This window comes from Crocuta crocuta, unplaced genomic scaffold (genome assembly GCF_008692635.1).
Source record: "Crocuta crocuta isolate KB4526 unplaced genomic scaffold, BGI_CrCroc_1.0 scaffold478, whole genome shotgun sequence".
Taxonomy (NCBI): domain Eukaryota; kingdom Metazoa; phylum Chordata; class Mammalia; order Carnivora; family Hyaenidae; genus Crocuta; species Crocuta crocuta.
Window position 1 is genome coordinate 1,055,082 of NW_027530981.1, and position 17,263 is coordinate 1,072,344.

Genomic DNA, 17,263 nt, shown 5'->3' on the forward strand with positions numbered 1-17,263 from the left:
CCATAACTGCAGTAGCAATTAATATTTATCCAGCCTTGCATTTAACTTGCATTGTGCTAAGTGCAACTATCTGTGATAAATCTCATTTAATCTTCAAAATAATCTATGTGATCATGTTACCCATTTTCCATACCAAAATATTTTAAACAGGTTAGATAATTAGTCCAAAGTTACATAGGTAGTGTTCAAACTCAGGATTTAATGAAGTCCAAAGGTCCAGGAGTGAAGGAATGGTTTGATGAGTGCTGTGGTTTAAGAAGTTGTATCTAGGGTGATATAGGAGATCAATTAGGATAAAGAGAAATTGATATTCAAGAGGAGAGACAGTAGGTTCCTATAACAGTCTGAGAGGGAAAGAAGGCTTGATCAGTAACTCTTGGAATTAAAACACAGGAGGCAGGTTCAAAACATTTTGAGATGGACTCTGGAAATAATTTACTGGCTTCTATGTCACCTACACTGAAGTGAGGCCAAAGCCCTATCCTTGGGCCAAACTCTGTGGGATATCACGTTCCCCTTGCCCCAGGAGAATGCTGACCATGTAACCCAGCCGAAAGTGACTTCCTAATTTCTCTTCATTTGTTTCTTCATCATCCCATACCAGCTGGAAACTATGCCCTCTCCTAAAATTAGAATCTCCAAGCTTTCAGCTGCTAGCTGTGCATTACATTCACATCCTCATCCTCATTCTCATCCTAGCCCTATCCAAAAGCCTACAAGTGTTGGGACTTTGCACTTACTCTACTTTCTGAACTTGACCTCAACCTGATTTCAACTCATTTCTCCAAACTGGTGCTCACCACATTAAGTAGTGAAATGAATAAAACACCAAAGAATAAAAGAATAAAACACCATGAAATAAAACACCAAAGAATAAGGGAAAGTGTCCACACCAGATAACACTGGAGTCTGAGAACTTGGAGAGAAGTGTGGTGGGAATAGATTGGGTCTCTAGAAGTTATTTTAAAAAAAAAATTTATATCTTTATTTATTTTGAGAGACAGAGAGTGAGCAGGGGAGGTGAGAGAGAGAGGGAGACACAGAATCTGAAGCAGGCTCCAGGCTCTGAGCCGTCAGCACAGAGCCCGATGTGGGACTCAGACCCACGGACTGTGAGATCATCACCTGAGCCGAAGTCAGACGCTTAACTAACTGAGCCACCCAGGCACCCCTTATAAGTTATTTAATTACTCTAAATTGCAATTTATTAGCCTACTAAATGTGATAAGACTCTTGCCAAAAAACTGTTTTGATCATCAAATTACACATATGCATACATATATTTTAATTAAAGATTTTTTTAAATTCTTATACTCTATTCCCCTCAAATCTTTGTATCTGGAGAAAGTATAGCTAATTTGTTCCTGTAGGCATAAATCAAACAACTGTTCACTCAATAGCATCTATCCACCTAACATTTAGCCAAGACGTTAGCAAACTTTACAAAGAGCAAACATTGAAAAAAATGAAATTAAAGGCAAATAGAAGAAGAGTATTACATTCATTATGCCTACCTCCAAAACAATCTTATCAAGTTTCTCAAAAGACAGTGCCCAGGAGATTTTATATACCAGAATTTTAATATTGTGCATCTCATTAATCAAAGCAATATAATCTAAATAGAATGACTATGTCATGTGGCTATAAATTGTAAGCTTAAGGAAAGTCTGCACAGTATATCAGTGTAACAAAGGATGATCACCTATATATATTTTTAAAGCTAATTCCATGTAAAATGCTTGGCAACTATTAGTAACTGGACTGAATGAAGAGAGTATGTTGAGTAAATGAAAAATTGAAGGATCATCAACCTCAGAAGCATCACCTCTGAGTGCTGAGGCCAACAATTCTATTAAACGTGGAATTACTCTCCTGGTACAAAATGTGAAGCAACTTAGAAAAAATGATAGTAAGCATGGTGGTGGTGGTGGTGGTGGTGGTGGTGGTGGTGGTGATGGTGGTGATGATCAGCCTCCTCCTCCTCATCATAACAGATAATGGTGATAGTGGTACACAGTAATAATGGAAGGAAGCCAACAGCAGCCAGTATCCCCAGGGCTTACTCTAGCCCAGGCACCATTCAAAGTGTTTTACATACATTAAATCATTTAATCTTCAAACCTACGCTCTAAAGAAGGTTTCAATATTATTTCTGTTTTACAGACTGGAAACTAAAGCAAAGAGAGCTGAGTAACTCGCTTAAGCTCATAGAATGGTAAGCAGCAAAACTGAGCTGAACCCATGTAGTAGTGAAGGCAGAACTAGAAATCAGTGCAGAACAAAGAAAATATTGGTAAAGGAGAGAGCAAAGGACTTCATACAATGAGTTACTTACATTAAAAACATGAAAGATCCTGGCTGATAGACTGGATTCATTTTATACACATTAAGTAAAATATTGCAAGATGGTTACAACACAATGCAAAGCAATATTCAAGGGGCTAATGTCCAAGTAAAACGCTCAACCAGAATGAACTCTGAAAATTCACTTTAAACTGTTGTTCAAAGGGGACAAAAGCAACTAAGAAATCCAGGTTTCAGAAAAGTTGAAAGACTTGGAGGCTAATTCATATATGTTTGTCAGGAAGTTCTTATATCATAAAAGGAAATAAAAGAATGACTAATTAATTTTAGAAATGGGAAAGTTTTCACTCCACTATTCTACTTATCTTGATCTTCCCTATAAAATAAACACAACTAAAGCCTGTTAAAGAAACAAACATCAACCTGAAATAACTAGAATATTCTTATGCACGTAATGAGAATACCTCAATGCATCCTTGGTTTTCGGCGATGTCAGTAGTTCTGTCTGTACACCATTCATAACTTCTCCATCTTCTAAGTTCTGTGTGGAATCCTGTAGTCAAACAAACCCATAAGCATGTGGATGCTATGCATATAGAACTGAAAATTTGAATAAAATGTCTCAATGTGAGATAGCAAATGGTTTTCCTCTAGATATATACAGTATGCTCGAATTCCTTTGAAGACTGGAACAGGTGTTAATCTTTTCAGGGCTTTCAATGTTCTTTTCTCTCCCATTTGGTTTCAGAAATACTCAAATGGGCCATTTACACAAGGCGATATGTTAAGAGCTTTGGAATACATCATTTAGCTTCCTGCTACTCAACCATAAGCTTTTGGGGCTGTGTGTTTTAAATCAGCAAGGAAAAGGGGTACCAAAGGGAAGGTGTCACTGACAGGTGGTGATGTAGTAGCTTTAATGTACTGTACTTGGCTTGCACCCCCTGCTGACACTAAAAATATAAAGAAAGCAAAATTCACAGAAAAAAAGTTGCCTGCCAAGGTCATTTCTGTCAAAAGTATAACAGGACTGCAGCAGGAAAAGAAATTTGGAGTTCTTATTTTGTCATAAGACTTTCATTCTGAGAATGATCTTCAGCAGAGAGTAACTAAAATTAACCATTTAATTTCTAAAATGGTAAACACTCTTCCACTACAGAAAGGAAAAAGGGTCAGAGAAGTTGAGTACTCCAAGACAGTGGCAAAGTTGAGTTGGATGTTACATAGGGAGAATGAATTCCAAAAAGCAAGCTGGTTTAGAGTTTCACTTGTAAAGCATGATTAGATATCTGTTAGGCTTCTGAACTGTACTTTATCAGAGTGACTCTGCAGATACACTGCTCTTTGGAAGCAAAGTCACAGTGCTCTTCATGGACTCAGGTTTTATCAAAACAACAAACCACCCGGAGAAAGAAAGACCCATTGTCAACAATCACACCTATAAATAGAGCACTCATGGATCTGATAGCATCATTTCAACAACACAAAGACAATAGATCAGTTCAGAGGTTGGGCATAAAGTAATTAGGTTAATATCTTGAAGAAAACAAGATGTGGAGCCACAACTCAAGCAGTATGTCATTGTGAAATGAGTGAAATATATTTCACTTTTAGACTGAGTAGCAACATCCACATAGGTTTGTGGGTTTTGTGAAGGACTTGGTCTACACTAGATTTTTTTTTTTTTTAATTTATTTTCCTTTCCACAGAGATAAAGATAGGGAAGAAAATCTAAAAGGTTAAAGCACACTTTTTAGTTTAGGGCACCCAATCTTAAAAGATGAATGTTATTAAAAGCTTTCAAATATTCATATTATTATGGAGGGCTTGATAGATGCTTACAGAGAAAAGAGACAGCTGGGTAGTTTACAAAAATACTTAGGTAGACAATTTAACAAAATATTTGAACTTGCAACTATTGCACATGTCAGAACACTTGATGACGGCATTTATCGGAATTGTATACTTTCTTACCTGTCTCTCCTACAAAAGAGGAAGTTCAATGAAAGGTAAGGGCAGGTCTAGTCCTCTGCTAAGTACACAACACACAGAGCTCATTCAGGGAGTGTCAATGAATGCATGAGTAGAATGGCATTGGATTAGTTTCCAAATGCTGTGTAATAAATTACCCCCAAATTAAATGGATTAAAAAATGCCCTATTCTCTCTCATAGTTTCTGTGTATGGCTTCTATTTAGAAGTGGCTTCTTCGATGGGGGAGTTCTGGGGCAGAATCTCTCATGAGGATGCAACATCTCAAGATGTCAACAGGGCTGCAGCCTCCATCACTGAGAGGCTTGACTGGGGGGTTTAAGACCTATAATTTTTTTCTTATAGAAGTTTTGTTATAATTCACATAAACCTTTTATTAAAAGTCATTTAATTTATTTAAAGGTTATTTAAGGGTTGTTAAGCTAATCCATTTAAAAAGTACAATTCAGTTTATTTTAGCTTATCCACAGAATTTTGCAATCATCACCACTATCTAAATTTAGAGCAATTTCAAAACCCCAAAGACAAACTGTGCACCAAAGAGCTATCAGTCCCCATTCTGCCTCCCCCCACTCCCGGAAATCACTAATTCTGTCCCTAATTTACCTATTAATTTCTGTCCCTAAGAATTTACCTATTATGAACATTTTATACAGACAGAATCATAAGACATGTGGCTTTTATCGCTGAGCATGAGATTCTAAAAGTTCATTCATACTGTAGCATTGGTCAGTATTTCACTGCATTTTATGGCTAAATACTATTCCATTGTGTGGATACACCATACTTTGTTTACCCACCCATCACTTGAGGGGCACTTAGGTTATTTCCACTTTTTTTGATCATAAGTAATTCTGCTATGAACATTTATCCACCCAAACTGTTCAATTGTGAAATAATGTTGCTAAGAACTTAATGTGCTTTCATTTCTCTGATATATACCTACGGTGGAATTGCCAGTCATATGGTAACTCTGTTAAACATTTTGAGGAACTGCTATACTATTTCCAATGTTTTGCACAATTTTAATCCCTATCAGCAATATATATATCAGGTTCCAATTTCTCTGAATCTGCACCTTATCACACTTTTTTTCTTTTTTAAATTTTAGCCATCATAGTATGTGTGAAGTGGTTTTTATTTTTCATATCCCCAATGGCCAATGATTTGTATTTCTCTATAATGACCAATGATGCTGAGCATTTCCTAATATGATTGTTGGACATTTGTACTTCTTCTTTGAAGACATATCTAAATGTTTATCATTTTATTACTGAACTTTAAGTATTCTTTAAATATTCTGTAGACAAATTCCTTAGATATATGATTTGCAAATATTTCTACCCATTTTGTGGGAGACATTACTTGAAATTTCTCAGTGTGCCATTTGAAGCACGGAAGTTTTTTTTAATTTTAATGAAGTTTAATATATCTTTTTTTTCATGATGGTCCCCATCATGACCAATGATGCTGAGCATTTCCTAATATGATTGTTGGACATTTGTACTTCTTCTTTGAAGACATATCTAAATGTTTATCATTTTATTACTGAACTTTAAGTATTCTTTAAATATTCTGTAGACAAATTCCTTAGATATATGATTTGCAAATATTTCTACCCATTTTGTGGGAGACATTACTTGAAATTTCTCAGTGTGCCATTTGAAGCACGGAAGTTTTTTTTAATTTTAATGAAGTTTAATATATCTTTTTTTTCCCCTTGTTAGTGCTTTTTGGTGCTGTATCAAAGAAACATTGCCTAATACAAGGTCACAAAGAGATACTCCTATATATTCTTCTAAGAGGGTTTTTTTTTTTAAAATGCTTATTTATTTTTATGGGGTGCCTAGGTGGCTCAGTTGGTTGAGCGTCTGACTTCGGCTCGGGACATGATCTCATGGTTCATAGGTTAGAGCCCCGCATAAGCTCTGTGCTGACAGCTCAGAGCCTAGAGTCTGCTTGGGATTCTGTCTCCCTCCCTCTCTGCCCCTCCCCTGCTCACACTCTGTCTCTCTCCCTCTCTCAAAAAAAAAAAATAAACATTTTATTTTTATTTATTTATTTTTGAGAAAGAGAGAGAGAGGAAATGAGAGAGAGAGAGAGAGAGANGAAGCACGGAAGTTTTTTTTAATTTTAATGAAGTTTAATATATCTTTTTTTTCCCCTTGTTAGTGCTTTTTGGTGCTGTATCAAAGAAACATTGCCTAATACAAGGTCACAAAGAGATACTCCTATATATTCTTCTAAGAGGGTTTTTTTTTTTAATGCTTATTTATTTTTATGGGGTGCCTAGGTGGCTCAGTTGGTTGAGCGTCTGACTTCGGCTCGGGACATGATCTCATGGTTCATAGGTTAGAGCCCCGCATAAGCTCTGTGCTGACAGCTCAGAGCCTAGAGTCTGCTTGGGATTCTGTCTCCCTTCCTCTCTGCCCCTCCCCTGCTCACACTCTGTCTCTCTCCCTCTCTCAAAAAAAAAAAATAAACATTTTATTTTTATTTATTTATTTTTGAGAAAGAGAGAGAGAGGAAAAGAGAGAGAGAGAGAGCAAGCACACACGTACGTAGGGAGGGTCAGAGAGACCATCTTAACCAGGTCCACAGAGTCAGAGCAGAGTCCAATACAGGGCTCGATCTTATGAACTATGAGACAGTAACCTGAGCCAAAATCAAGAGTCAAGAGGCTTAACCAATGAGCCACCCAGGCTCCCCTCTTCTATGAATTTTATTATTTTAGCTGTTATATTTAGGCATATAACTATATTGAGTTAATTTCTGTACACAGTGCGAGGTAAGGGTCCAACTTCATTCCTCGCATATTTAGTTGTGACTACACCATTTGTTCAAAAGACTATTCTTTCCCCATTGAGTTGTCTTAACATCCTTATCAAAAGTCAACTGGGCAAAACTGTAAAAGGGTTCATTTCTGTACTCTCAATCATATTCCACTGATCTATACATGTGTCACAGTCTTGACTGTATAGTTTTGTACTAAGTTTTGAAATCGGGAAGTGAGAATCCTCCACATTTGTTCTTTTCCACTGTTTTCGCTATTCTGTGTCTCTTGTATTTTCATATAAATTCTAGAATCAGAACAACAAGTTCTGCAAAAAAAAAAATAGCTAGCTAGATTTGGGGAAGGATCACATTGAATCTGCAGATCAATTTAGAGAGTGTTAGCATCTTAACAATATAAAGGCTTTTTATCCATGAACAGTTAACAGTGGCTACTAATTAAAATAAATATTCTTTTGGGCTCTGTAATTTTTCATGGATCTATATCTTCAGAATGTCAAAGAAAAAATTGGGATATATGTTATAAAATTTTAACTATTTTTGCCTCTTTTTCTTTATTTCAAGTGAAATTTTCTTATTGACTTCTTGCTAAGGTAAGAAAATAACACACTTTCTGGTTCAAATCAACATGTGACAAGTTAAAATAACTTTTTCTAGTTCTAACTAGATGGTAAGTAAAGGTTCTATTTATGTCAACAACATACTTAATGCTCTGAGTATATGGAAATGTCAATTAGAAACTGAAAGCAATATTGGGCCAATTGCAATGTGATAATCTGCTCAAGGGTAATTCTGAACTGACTGCAGTTTTACAGCAATCATGTCAACAGCTATAGACTTAAATAAAAAAACACACAGGTTCACAGACTTATATGTCTAAGACAAAAAGTTCTATTTTAAATGTAGCATCAAAAACTCTTTGCTTTTCCACAACTATCAAAAAAGGGCAGTTACTATAGTTTATCATCTCAACTAATGGTCAGTGTCTGTCACTTGCCAAAATCATTTCTATATATTGCAATAACAGAATCCTTTGATATTCTCTAGAGATGGGGCAGGCAGACAGAGGCCCGGGGCTTCCTGTAAGGACACAAAGCCAATTCCGAATTGACTTCAACAACAGCGCTTCAAGACTTATAGACAACAACAACTTATTTCTTGACAGGGTCCAAAAGATCACTGTTTTCCAAAAACTGCAAAATACTTGACAAGCAATAATTTAAGAGCATTTAGGCTTTTCCTTCACTAAACTGAATGGTGAAAAGTCACGAAATCACACATATCTAAAAATGAATTTTTTCCCCTCATAGCTTATTTAAATAATGTTGAGAAAAATCTGTAGAATCTGACTTTTAAATTGGGAAGTAAAGGGACAAAATTAATCTGATTATGAAGAGCTAGGGGTATAAACAACTGGTGAACAGCCACTAGATTTCTTCAACTTGAGACTTGAGAAATATTAATTATGTGATTTCAAACCCCCATCTTGCCTCTAAAAATAGTCAGTGGTTTGGGAAGTGCTACACTTAATTTTATTAATAAAATTATTTTCTTAATGTTAACTTAAAATAGAGAGATGTGTTCCACTGCATAGAACATAAGGGTATAAATCAGCTTCAAAATTTATTTTGCCTCCCCCTTTGGCCCACATTACAATTCTTTGCTCTCTAATAAAGGGCAGCGGGAGGTTGTATCTGGCTGACCAGGCAGAGGCCTTGAAAGAAGCTTGTCCTTTATCTCTTTGATCAGAGTAGGGAACATATCCTATGTGGCTCTCACAACAGACAAGTTTAATTACTACAATTTTTAAAAAGTGAACATTTTTAGCAACACTTTCAGGATCACGGGAGCATTTCTGACAGCCAGAATGAGTTGGATTTAAACATCACTGCACTATTTTTAGCCTTAAAATCAACACTTACATAAATATTCCCAAACCAATTAGCAGCAGCTGGAAAGTAAAGGTGTTTACATTGAGTTGGCACTACTCTAACAACTGCAAGGGCTCACAGGCTGCATGAAAGGGGCCCAGCACTAGGCAGGGCCTCCTCCCCAGGGCCAGCATGGTGTTAGCACCAGACTATCATTTCATATCTCAGTTGGTAGAAGTCACCAATTGTGTACAGGAGAATGTGTTCATGATGTAGCCTCATTAAGTTATACATCCTCAAATAAACTGAACACTCTTGATAAAATTTTGGGGGAAGAAAATGCTACCCGACTTCTCATTGCTTTTCCCTGTCTGACCACAGCTCTACAACAATGCTGAAAACAGTTGTACAGCTCAGTTTTTCATGTCTCAGCTGAGAACTAAAATAGATGTCCCGTTACCAACAGATGTCTTTAACTTATAGGTGAAGATATACGGCCTTGATATCTTCTCCCTCAACATAACTTCGCCATATTTGAAACCACTTGCCCACAGTTTTAACTGCAATTGAGTTATGTTTCAAAGCTCAGGTGCATATTATAGCAATATTTGCATTCCCAAAAGCCAACTGTAAGTTTCTTTTGAAATTGCACATGAATTTTAGAATGAGAGTAATAGGAAAATTATACAGAGAAGATTTGAACGTCAGGTTACGTGCCTGATGTTCATACATAAACATAATGCAAATTTTAAAATTAAAATTCTGGGCATAATTTCAGAATATTTGTTTTTACATTTTAGAACAAGAATATCTGTGCTAAGTAAAAACAAGTTGTATTTGGGAAGCACACATATGAAATGATCGTGCATTTTGGTAGTCAAGTGCTGTTATTCAAGCTTGACCTAATATATACTCTTCATGCCTTGGGCAATGCCTCACCTTGGGAAATCTCTCAGTTGGCTGCATAGATACTATCTCAAACTGCTTCACTTCTAGCAATTTAACATGCCCATAATTGACTTTATATAGATTTTTTTCATATCTTTATTTACATATATTATATATTAGATTCTATATCCATATGTCTAGAAATTGGCAAGAATTTCAAATTGCAGATGCTGAAAGTGTTAAATTTCAAGTTTTCTGGGGCGCCTGGGTGGCTCAGTCTGTAAGCGTCTGACTTAGGCTCAGGTCATGATCTCACGGTTTGCGGGTTTGAGCCCCGCATCAGGCTCTGTGCTGACAGCTAGCTCAGAGCCTGGAGCCCACTTCGGATTCTGTGTCTCCCTCTCTCTCTGACCCTCCCCTACTCACGCTGCCCCCCTCTCTCTCAGAAATAAGTAAACATTTAAAAAATTTTTAAAAACTAAATTTCAAGTTTCTTAAGAATAAGGACTATTTTATTTATTTTGCTTTTAACAGTGATCCTCAAACTTTAGCATGCATTAGAATCACCAGAAGCCTTGTGAAAACAGATTATTAGGGCCCATCTGAGGTTCTGATGTCGTAGATTAAGCCCTATGAGTCTGCATTTCTAACAAGTTCCTGATGCTTCTAGTCAAGGAAGCACACTTTGAGAAACACTGCCGTATAATAACTAGTGCAGATTTTCAGAAATCCTTAACGGTATTAATTAAGCACTGGAAAGATTGGTTCTGATGAGCTAGTCTAGTCTATTCCTTTTATAGCTGAGGAAACTGAGCCCCAGGAAGATTACGTGACTACTCATTTTTACTTAGACAGTAACAAAGCCAGAATCCAGGATTCTTGATTTTCAGTTCAGTGCTCTTTCTATGTCTAATGAGAAATAGCTGCTGACCTTATTACTTTTATAGATCCTTTTTTTCTTTCAATGACATTAACAAAAGCTGTAATAATGTCTTGGATATATTTTAACTTTCTTTCAAAGATCTCAAAATATTTCATATAAAGCTAGACGCATATTCACAACAATCCTAAATAATTTTTTGTCAGTCCTTTTAAAATTTTATACATGGACATATTAAAAATCAAAAAGATTAAGGTCTTGTCCATAGTGAAACTCAGGGTCAAAGAAAGAACAAAAATTACTTAGGACCTATATCTCTTAAGATTTAGGTCTGTGTGTAGGCGTGTTAATATATTTACATTGTCATATCTCTTAGTTACAGGTTTTATGCAAATAGACTGAGGAAATAGTATCCTATCATGAAACATTAAAATAAATTATTTACTTGAAAAACCATCAAGTGTTTCAGTATTCTGAAAATTGAGCTCTACTAATTCCATTTTTTAGATAAAAAGTTATTTTGGAGGAATACAATTAATTAGATCATAAACAATTAGTCACAAAACCTTGGCTCTGAGGTGCTTGTGTACACATACACACACATTTCTAAGCCACAAGTAAGTTACCTGAATGGACATGGGGTAAGACTGGACTGGATTTAAATGATTCTGGACTTGGTAAAATACACAAAAGTCAGCAATCTTCAGTGGACTGTCTCCCAGAGACTGTGCAGTTGTGCATGACATGCTTTCCAGGTTAAATCCCACTGACAACCCAGAGGCGGTCACACCTTATCTTCATCTGGTTTGTGTCCAAGAAATGTAGATGGTTTGCACAGGTTTAACAAAAATAAATTTTAAAGTGGGAAAATGAAGGCATGGTAGTAAAATTGAGCTCAGCTCTCAAAGGATAAGGATTCCAATACAAGTTCTCTCATTGCTTTGCCTAGTGACCAGACACCTAATCTCTCGGCCCTCACATTTGTTATCTATAAAATGAAGACAAGATTTCTATTTCCATTCCAGATATAAAATGTCCTGGTACTTAGTGAAGGTACGCTACAGAGTAAGGCAGGTAAGCCCCCACTGAAGAAATATAAAAATTCTCCAGAAGATCAACTAAGAGGTGATTATTCATTTGAACAAATGGTTTCTTGGAAAGTTTCTCCTGAGAAGCAAATTCTTAGAGAAATATATAATTTCACACTTTCTTAACATACTGATTCTAAATAACTTTTGAGGAACAATTGTATGGCATGAGGTGACGCATAGTTGAAATAAACCCTCCTCTCTATATCTCATTATCTTACATTCTGTGCTCTTTTCTTAGATATTCCCTTTCTTTCTTATTGTTAATAATTAGCACAGTTAGAATTCATTAAGATTTCCCAGTATTCTGACTTAGGTTTGAGAAGACAAATGGGATTTTTTTTTTAAATAGTTTTAAAAAATGTATACCCTTTACACATTTTACCTGCTGGGGTTGTTGGTAAGTTTTGCTTGTACGTTTCTGGTAGGAATTTATAAAGTGGCCTTGATTAAACCTGATAGCAGGTAGTCAAAATCCAGAATGAGTTTAAAGAGCAGGGGACATTCTGTTTTGTTTGTGGGATCTGGGTAGGACACACTGACCAATCTCATCAAGGTGTCAAATGAAAACCACCACTGAGGTCAGGGGCAGCATGTCACCTGCTCTGATCTTTCTGCAGAAGACCAACACCGATGCGCGGCTTAGTCTCAAGCAAACGTGTTCAATGAAAGGCTGCTTTAAAATCTTTGGAGATGCGGAAGTTCAGAAATTCAACAAGATGATTCGGCAGCCCCTATTTTAACTCCATTGTTTTTACTCACACTCAACACATTTCAAAAAATGCTGAAATTAAAAGTGGAAAATACATGTATTTTTTTTCAATACGACACTGACACAAACGTATTTATAATGACCTTTTATTTATAATTAAGTTATTGCCGCCACCCAGTTAGAGCTAATTTTTGCTAGTCTTCTGTATTATTAACCCCTGCAAAAGCACTTGAGGAGCTTAATGCTGACATACAAGATAATGCTGTGCGGGACTGACAAGGTGACAATACCGAGCAACACAGCACACTCTCCCGTAACGGTGTGCCTGAGATCACGCTCCCACCATAGAACATACACACAGAGGTACTGTAAACATCTGCTTCTCTTCCATTTAATCTATTCAAACTGTACCATCGTCTCAAATATTCAGAATACAGGACTGTCAAAATGGATAGGCTGCCACTGGGGCCTCAGGTGTGTCTACAAACCATCACCCAAAGCTGGCAAATGGAAAAGACTTAAGGAAGTTGGGAGAAATCAGAAATTACACACACACAAAAAATCCTAGCTTAATCGTTTTCATATTGCTGGCTTAAATATATTTCAATCAGGTATGACTCAGGTAAATGTACAATGTGCTTTTAAGCAAAGCTATACAAATCCCAGGTTTGGTTGGGAGAGTGTAAAAATAAAAGGACACATTATTAAAGGAATACTTTTCATTTGCACGTGCATTTTGCTCTTGCTGGTGCAGGCACACTTCCCTGCTGGGCTTCGCTATGAAAATCTTCACTATGAACATGGGACACAGAATATTTTGAATCCACAGACTAAGTCCATAAAGATTTGTTTTAGGAAGGAAAAAAAAAATAGCATGAGGAATTCTGTGTGTGATTGGCTTAATGGTATCTTTCAAAAATATTTTCAAAAGAAAGTCAAAAGTCTGTTGAAAAATCCTTTATTAAATTATCAGGTGGGGGACCAAGTTTATAACCCATCTTCATTCATGAATGAGGCATGTTCAAGGATGTAAAAAAAAAAAAAAAAGTCTTCCTTTTCTTTTTCTTCATGTTTATTTATTTTTGAGAGAAAACGGGCAAGCAAGCAGGGAAGGAGCAGGGAGAGGAGACAGAGGACCGAAAGTGGGCTCTGCTGACAAAAAATAGCCTGATGCAGGGCTCAAACTCATGAACCCTGAGATCATGACCTGAAGCCAGTCGGACACTTAATAGTCTGAGCAACTAAGAGCCCCCCCAAAAGTCCTTCTTATGGCTTCCATCCTGAGGGCATTTTACTCTCTTCTCGTCCAACCCTAAACTCTCTTCACCCTCCATGGGCACCTGTTTCTCTCCAATGACCTCCATATATCTCTCCACACAATTGTTTTGCCATTCACCTGCCAAGCTTGCATGTTACTGGATGACACTTTATCAGAAGCCTCTGGTTTCAAAAAAGCTCTCTCTCTAGCTTATAAGACACATTGAAAATAAACATTGGGAAGGAGCTTCTCAGACAATGTAAGGTGCACTTGAAGCAATCTTGGCCATGACATATGTGCAGGAAGAAGAACAGCAGGAGGAGCGAAAGTACAGCACAGGGAAAAGAAGTAGGTAAGGCAGAGCCAGCTGTGCTGTCTTGGGTGTTAACAGCATGTGGAAACAGCTTTAAAGAAAGTGCAGGGGGTCTGAACTGCAAAGAACAGCTGTAGTCAAGGACGGTAGTCAGCAAAAAGTATGTGTTTGTGTTGTGTTTTTTTTTCTTTAGATATAGAGATATAATAGGCAGTTGGGGAGATTCAGCATAACTGGATATACCTAGACCATGTCCTGTATTCTCACCATGTGAGGAAGCCGTCACGCATTTCTGTTCAAAGACAAATGTTCTCTATTTAAAACTATACAGTGCTTGTGGTGTGAGGGGAAGCTGTACCCCATGAAGAAGATCTTGCTGGTCGAGCTATCAATAGCTAAAATGTAAGCTCCATGAAGGCAGTGGTTTTGTTCACTCCTATAGCCCCAAAGCCCAGAACAATGCTTGGCACAGAGTGGATGTGCAACAAATATCTAGACACACCAGCCATTCAGAACACCACTGCTTGCCTAGCAAACTCTGTTGCTCCTCTAACATACTTTAATGAAACAGGCACGTTCTCCTTGAGCTCTCTGCACAGATTCAGTCCTGCTCCTCTGTCTACTTATGTGCCACACAAAAGTTCTATATTCATTTCAGAATAGGCAGGGAGTCTTTCGCAGGTCTCTCTTGCTTGATTCTCACATCCTTGAGGTGGGGAATGCATCTTTTCCTTCTTTGTATACCTGTCACCTATCACAGGCCTGAAATACGGTGAATATTTCATTTCTGATATGTAACTGGATGAAGAAATTATTTACCTAGAAATCCTTTCCCTTAAAATCTCTTAGGTAACATTCAATATATATATATGTATATGTATTTCAACATTCGTGAACTCTCTACAGCACACAGAATATTACACTAGACTCTATGGGGGGATTCAAAGATGAATATGACACTGTCTTTGCATTCAAAACTGCAAACTAGCTGAAACGATTGCCAGAGGCATCTCTGGCAAGAGAATTTAAAGTAGAATTGAAAGCTAATCTTTATTTATGGATTGAAATAATTGAACTAAAATAATGCACCAATTTGTACCTGACTGGTTATGTTTCTTTATATAGGCTTTTATATTTTATTTATTATAATGTAATTTAAAATGACTTCCATTATTTATAAAATGATTTTAAGCCAATATTTTAAACCACCTAAGTTCCATGGTTGCTGGAAGCTTGAGTTTGCCAGGCTCTTGATGGCTGGGAAAGAAAACCCACCACGCTGAAACCTCCACACCCTGAATGTCTAGAATACTGATCATGGTGGGGACCTCTCATCCTAGGCAGGACCGTAAGCGAGGCCCCACTATTGCAGCAAAGCTATCTTGTAACTTTTACTCCATAATCCCCTCTTCTTTCAGTTGTCTCAATTCTTTAGATACATATATAGGTCAAGGTGAAAAAAACCTCTTGGTTCAATTGTCTTCTTTCATTGTTTTTCCCTCCTTGGGCACCTGCTTATCCTTCTGGTATACCACTTCCTAAATGCCTCCAAACCCTCTTTCTCCTCCATTTTTCCCCAAGAATTCCCTGAAACTCTTTCATGAGCCCAAGAATGTCTTCAAATTCTTTACCCTTTATTCCCTCTACCACCCACATTTCAATGAAAACTGACTTTCCCCATTGAAATCACTTCATCAGCAACCCTCTGACGTAGGACATATCCAATTTCTTCCTGCTCTCATTCCCTATCTTGGAGCTGCTTCTAGACTGAGATTCTGCTTCCTCTTTTGGAACCTGTGGCACCCTTCCTTGCCATTCCCTTCTCACTGCCTTCACCCATCAGTCTCCACATTGGTCCTCCAGCATTTCCTCCTGTCCCATTATTTTAATTAATTTACTCATCTACATCCCCCAGGCCTTATATCTCACTCTCATCCTGGTTGATTTCCACTTCTGCAGGGCTCTTACACCTTCACTTCACTCTGTAATATCTTGCTGCTGTTTCAGAAACTGTGACCAAAAGCAAAATCAAACACTGGAGGCCAAGGGGTGGGGCTAAGCTAAGTCCTTATTTCTTACCAGTGGGATGTCTTATGAATCAAAACATATTAAATGATATGTTGACTAGGTCCAGCAAACCCAAAATAGGATTTACTCAGTTCACATACACTTAGAGTGTGGGTCCATCATGTCACACACTGTGCTAAGTACCGGGAATAAAAACATATATTCTCCTCACTTAAATGAGCTCCTTTTGGGGAGAAAGAAGCAAGGCAGATAGAAGAGAAGATAGTAGCAACTGGCCTCACTGCTATTCACCTGTGTATGCTCTCAAATTCAACTCAATTTGGTGCTTCTAAGCACCAATCAGATCCCAACTATTGTGCTATTCTTTTTCCAACCTCAACCCCTTTCTATGTGTAATAGTAGGTATAAGCAAATAGACTAACAGAAATTAATAATTATCTAAAGCAGTATTTTTAAGGGTTTTTTTTTTTTTTTGGATCATAGTCTCACCTGCAAAACTAATGACAGTAATAGTTCATTTCCCAACATGGACATACATATGAAGATACACAAAGAATTGTGCATAAAACCTCAGGGCTTTCAAACTCCCCAATCTTGACAATGATCTGAAGGTTAAGATCTGATATTTACCTGCTAATCTAAGCCCATATTTTTGACAGAATCATAAGAGATTTGTAGTACAGAAATAATAAATGTTTTCACAGACATATCCTTATATTGTGATTGTTACACGGGACAGTATCTGAATAGGGCAGGTGGCAGCTGCTACAGATAAAAGGCCAGAGTGGATTTGGGAGGGTATCACACTGATCACAGTGCTCATCTACCTTCCCTAGAATCTCCAGGGAGGGGAGATGCACACAGTACAGACAAACATCCCTTCCAAATCTGTCAACAAATGTTGCAATCTTTTTCTGAAGCCTCCTTGACAAGCTAAGTGATTCCTGCACATGAACTTCCAGTGTGAGCGACTCACACGGTGCCATTGCAAAATTACAAATTATTACATGCTCTGGACTTTTGGCTTACATGTAGTATATATGAGATTTCAAATGTTAAATCTGTGAGTACTAAAGGTTTGATGTTCTTGACTATTGCTCCATTTATTGGCTATTCTGAGAATGACAAATTTAGGTC

The 17,263-nt window shown here is 37.2% G+C and overlaps 1 protein-coding gene across 4 annotated transcripts in view; it reads right to left on the reverse strand.

Annotated features, from left to right (window-relative positions):
- Window positions 1-17,263, reverse strand: part of PARD3B (par-3 family cell polarity regulator beta) — a 997,354-nt gene that overhangs the window by 460,658 nt on the left and 519,433 nt on the right. For all 4 annotated transcript variants that reach the window (XM_077770171.1, XM_077770172.1, XM_077770173.1 and 1 more), the window contains exon 5: window positions 2,769-2,857. In XM_077770171.1, the coding sequence (XP_077626297.1) occupies window positions 2,769-2,857 (89 nt within the window). The remainder of the gene's footprint in view (window positions 1-2,768; window positions 2,858-17,263) is intronic.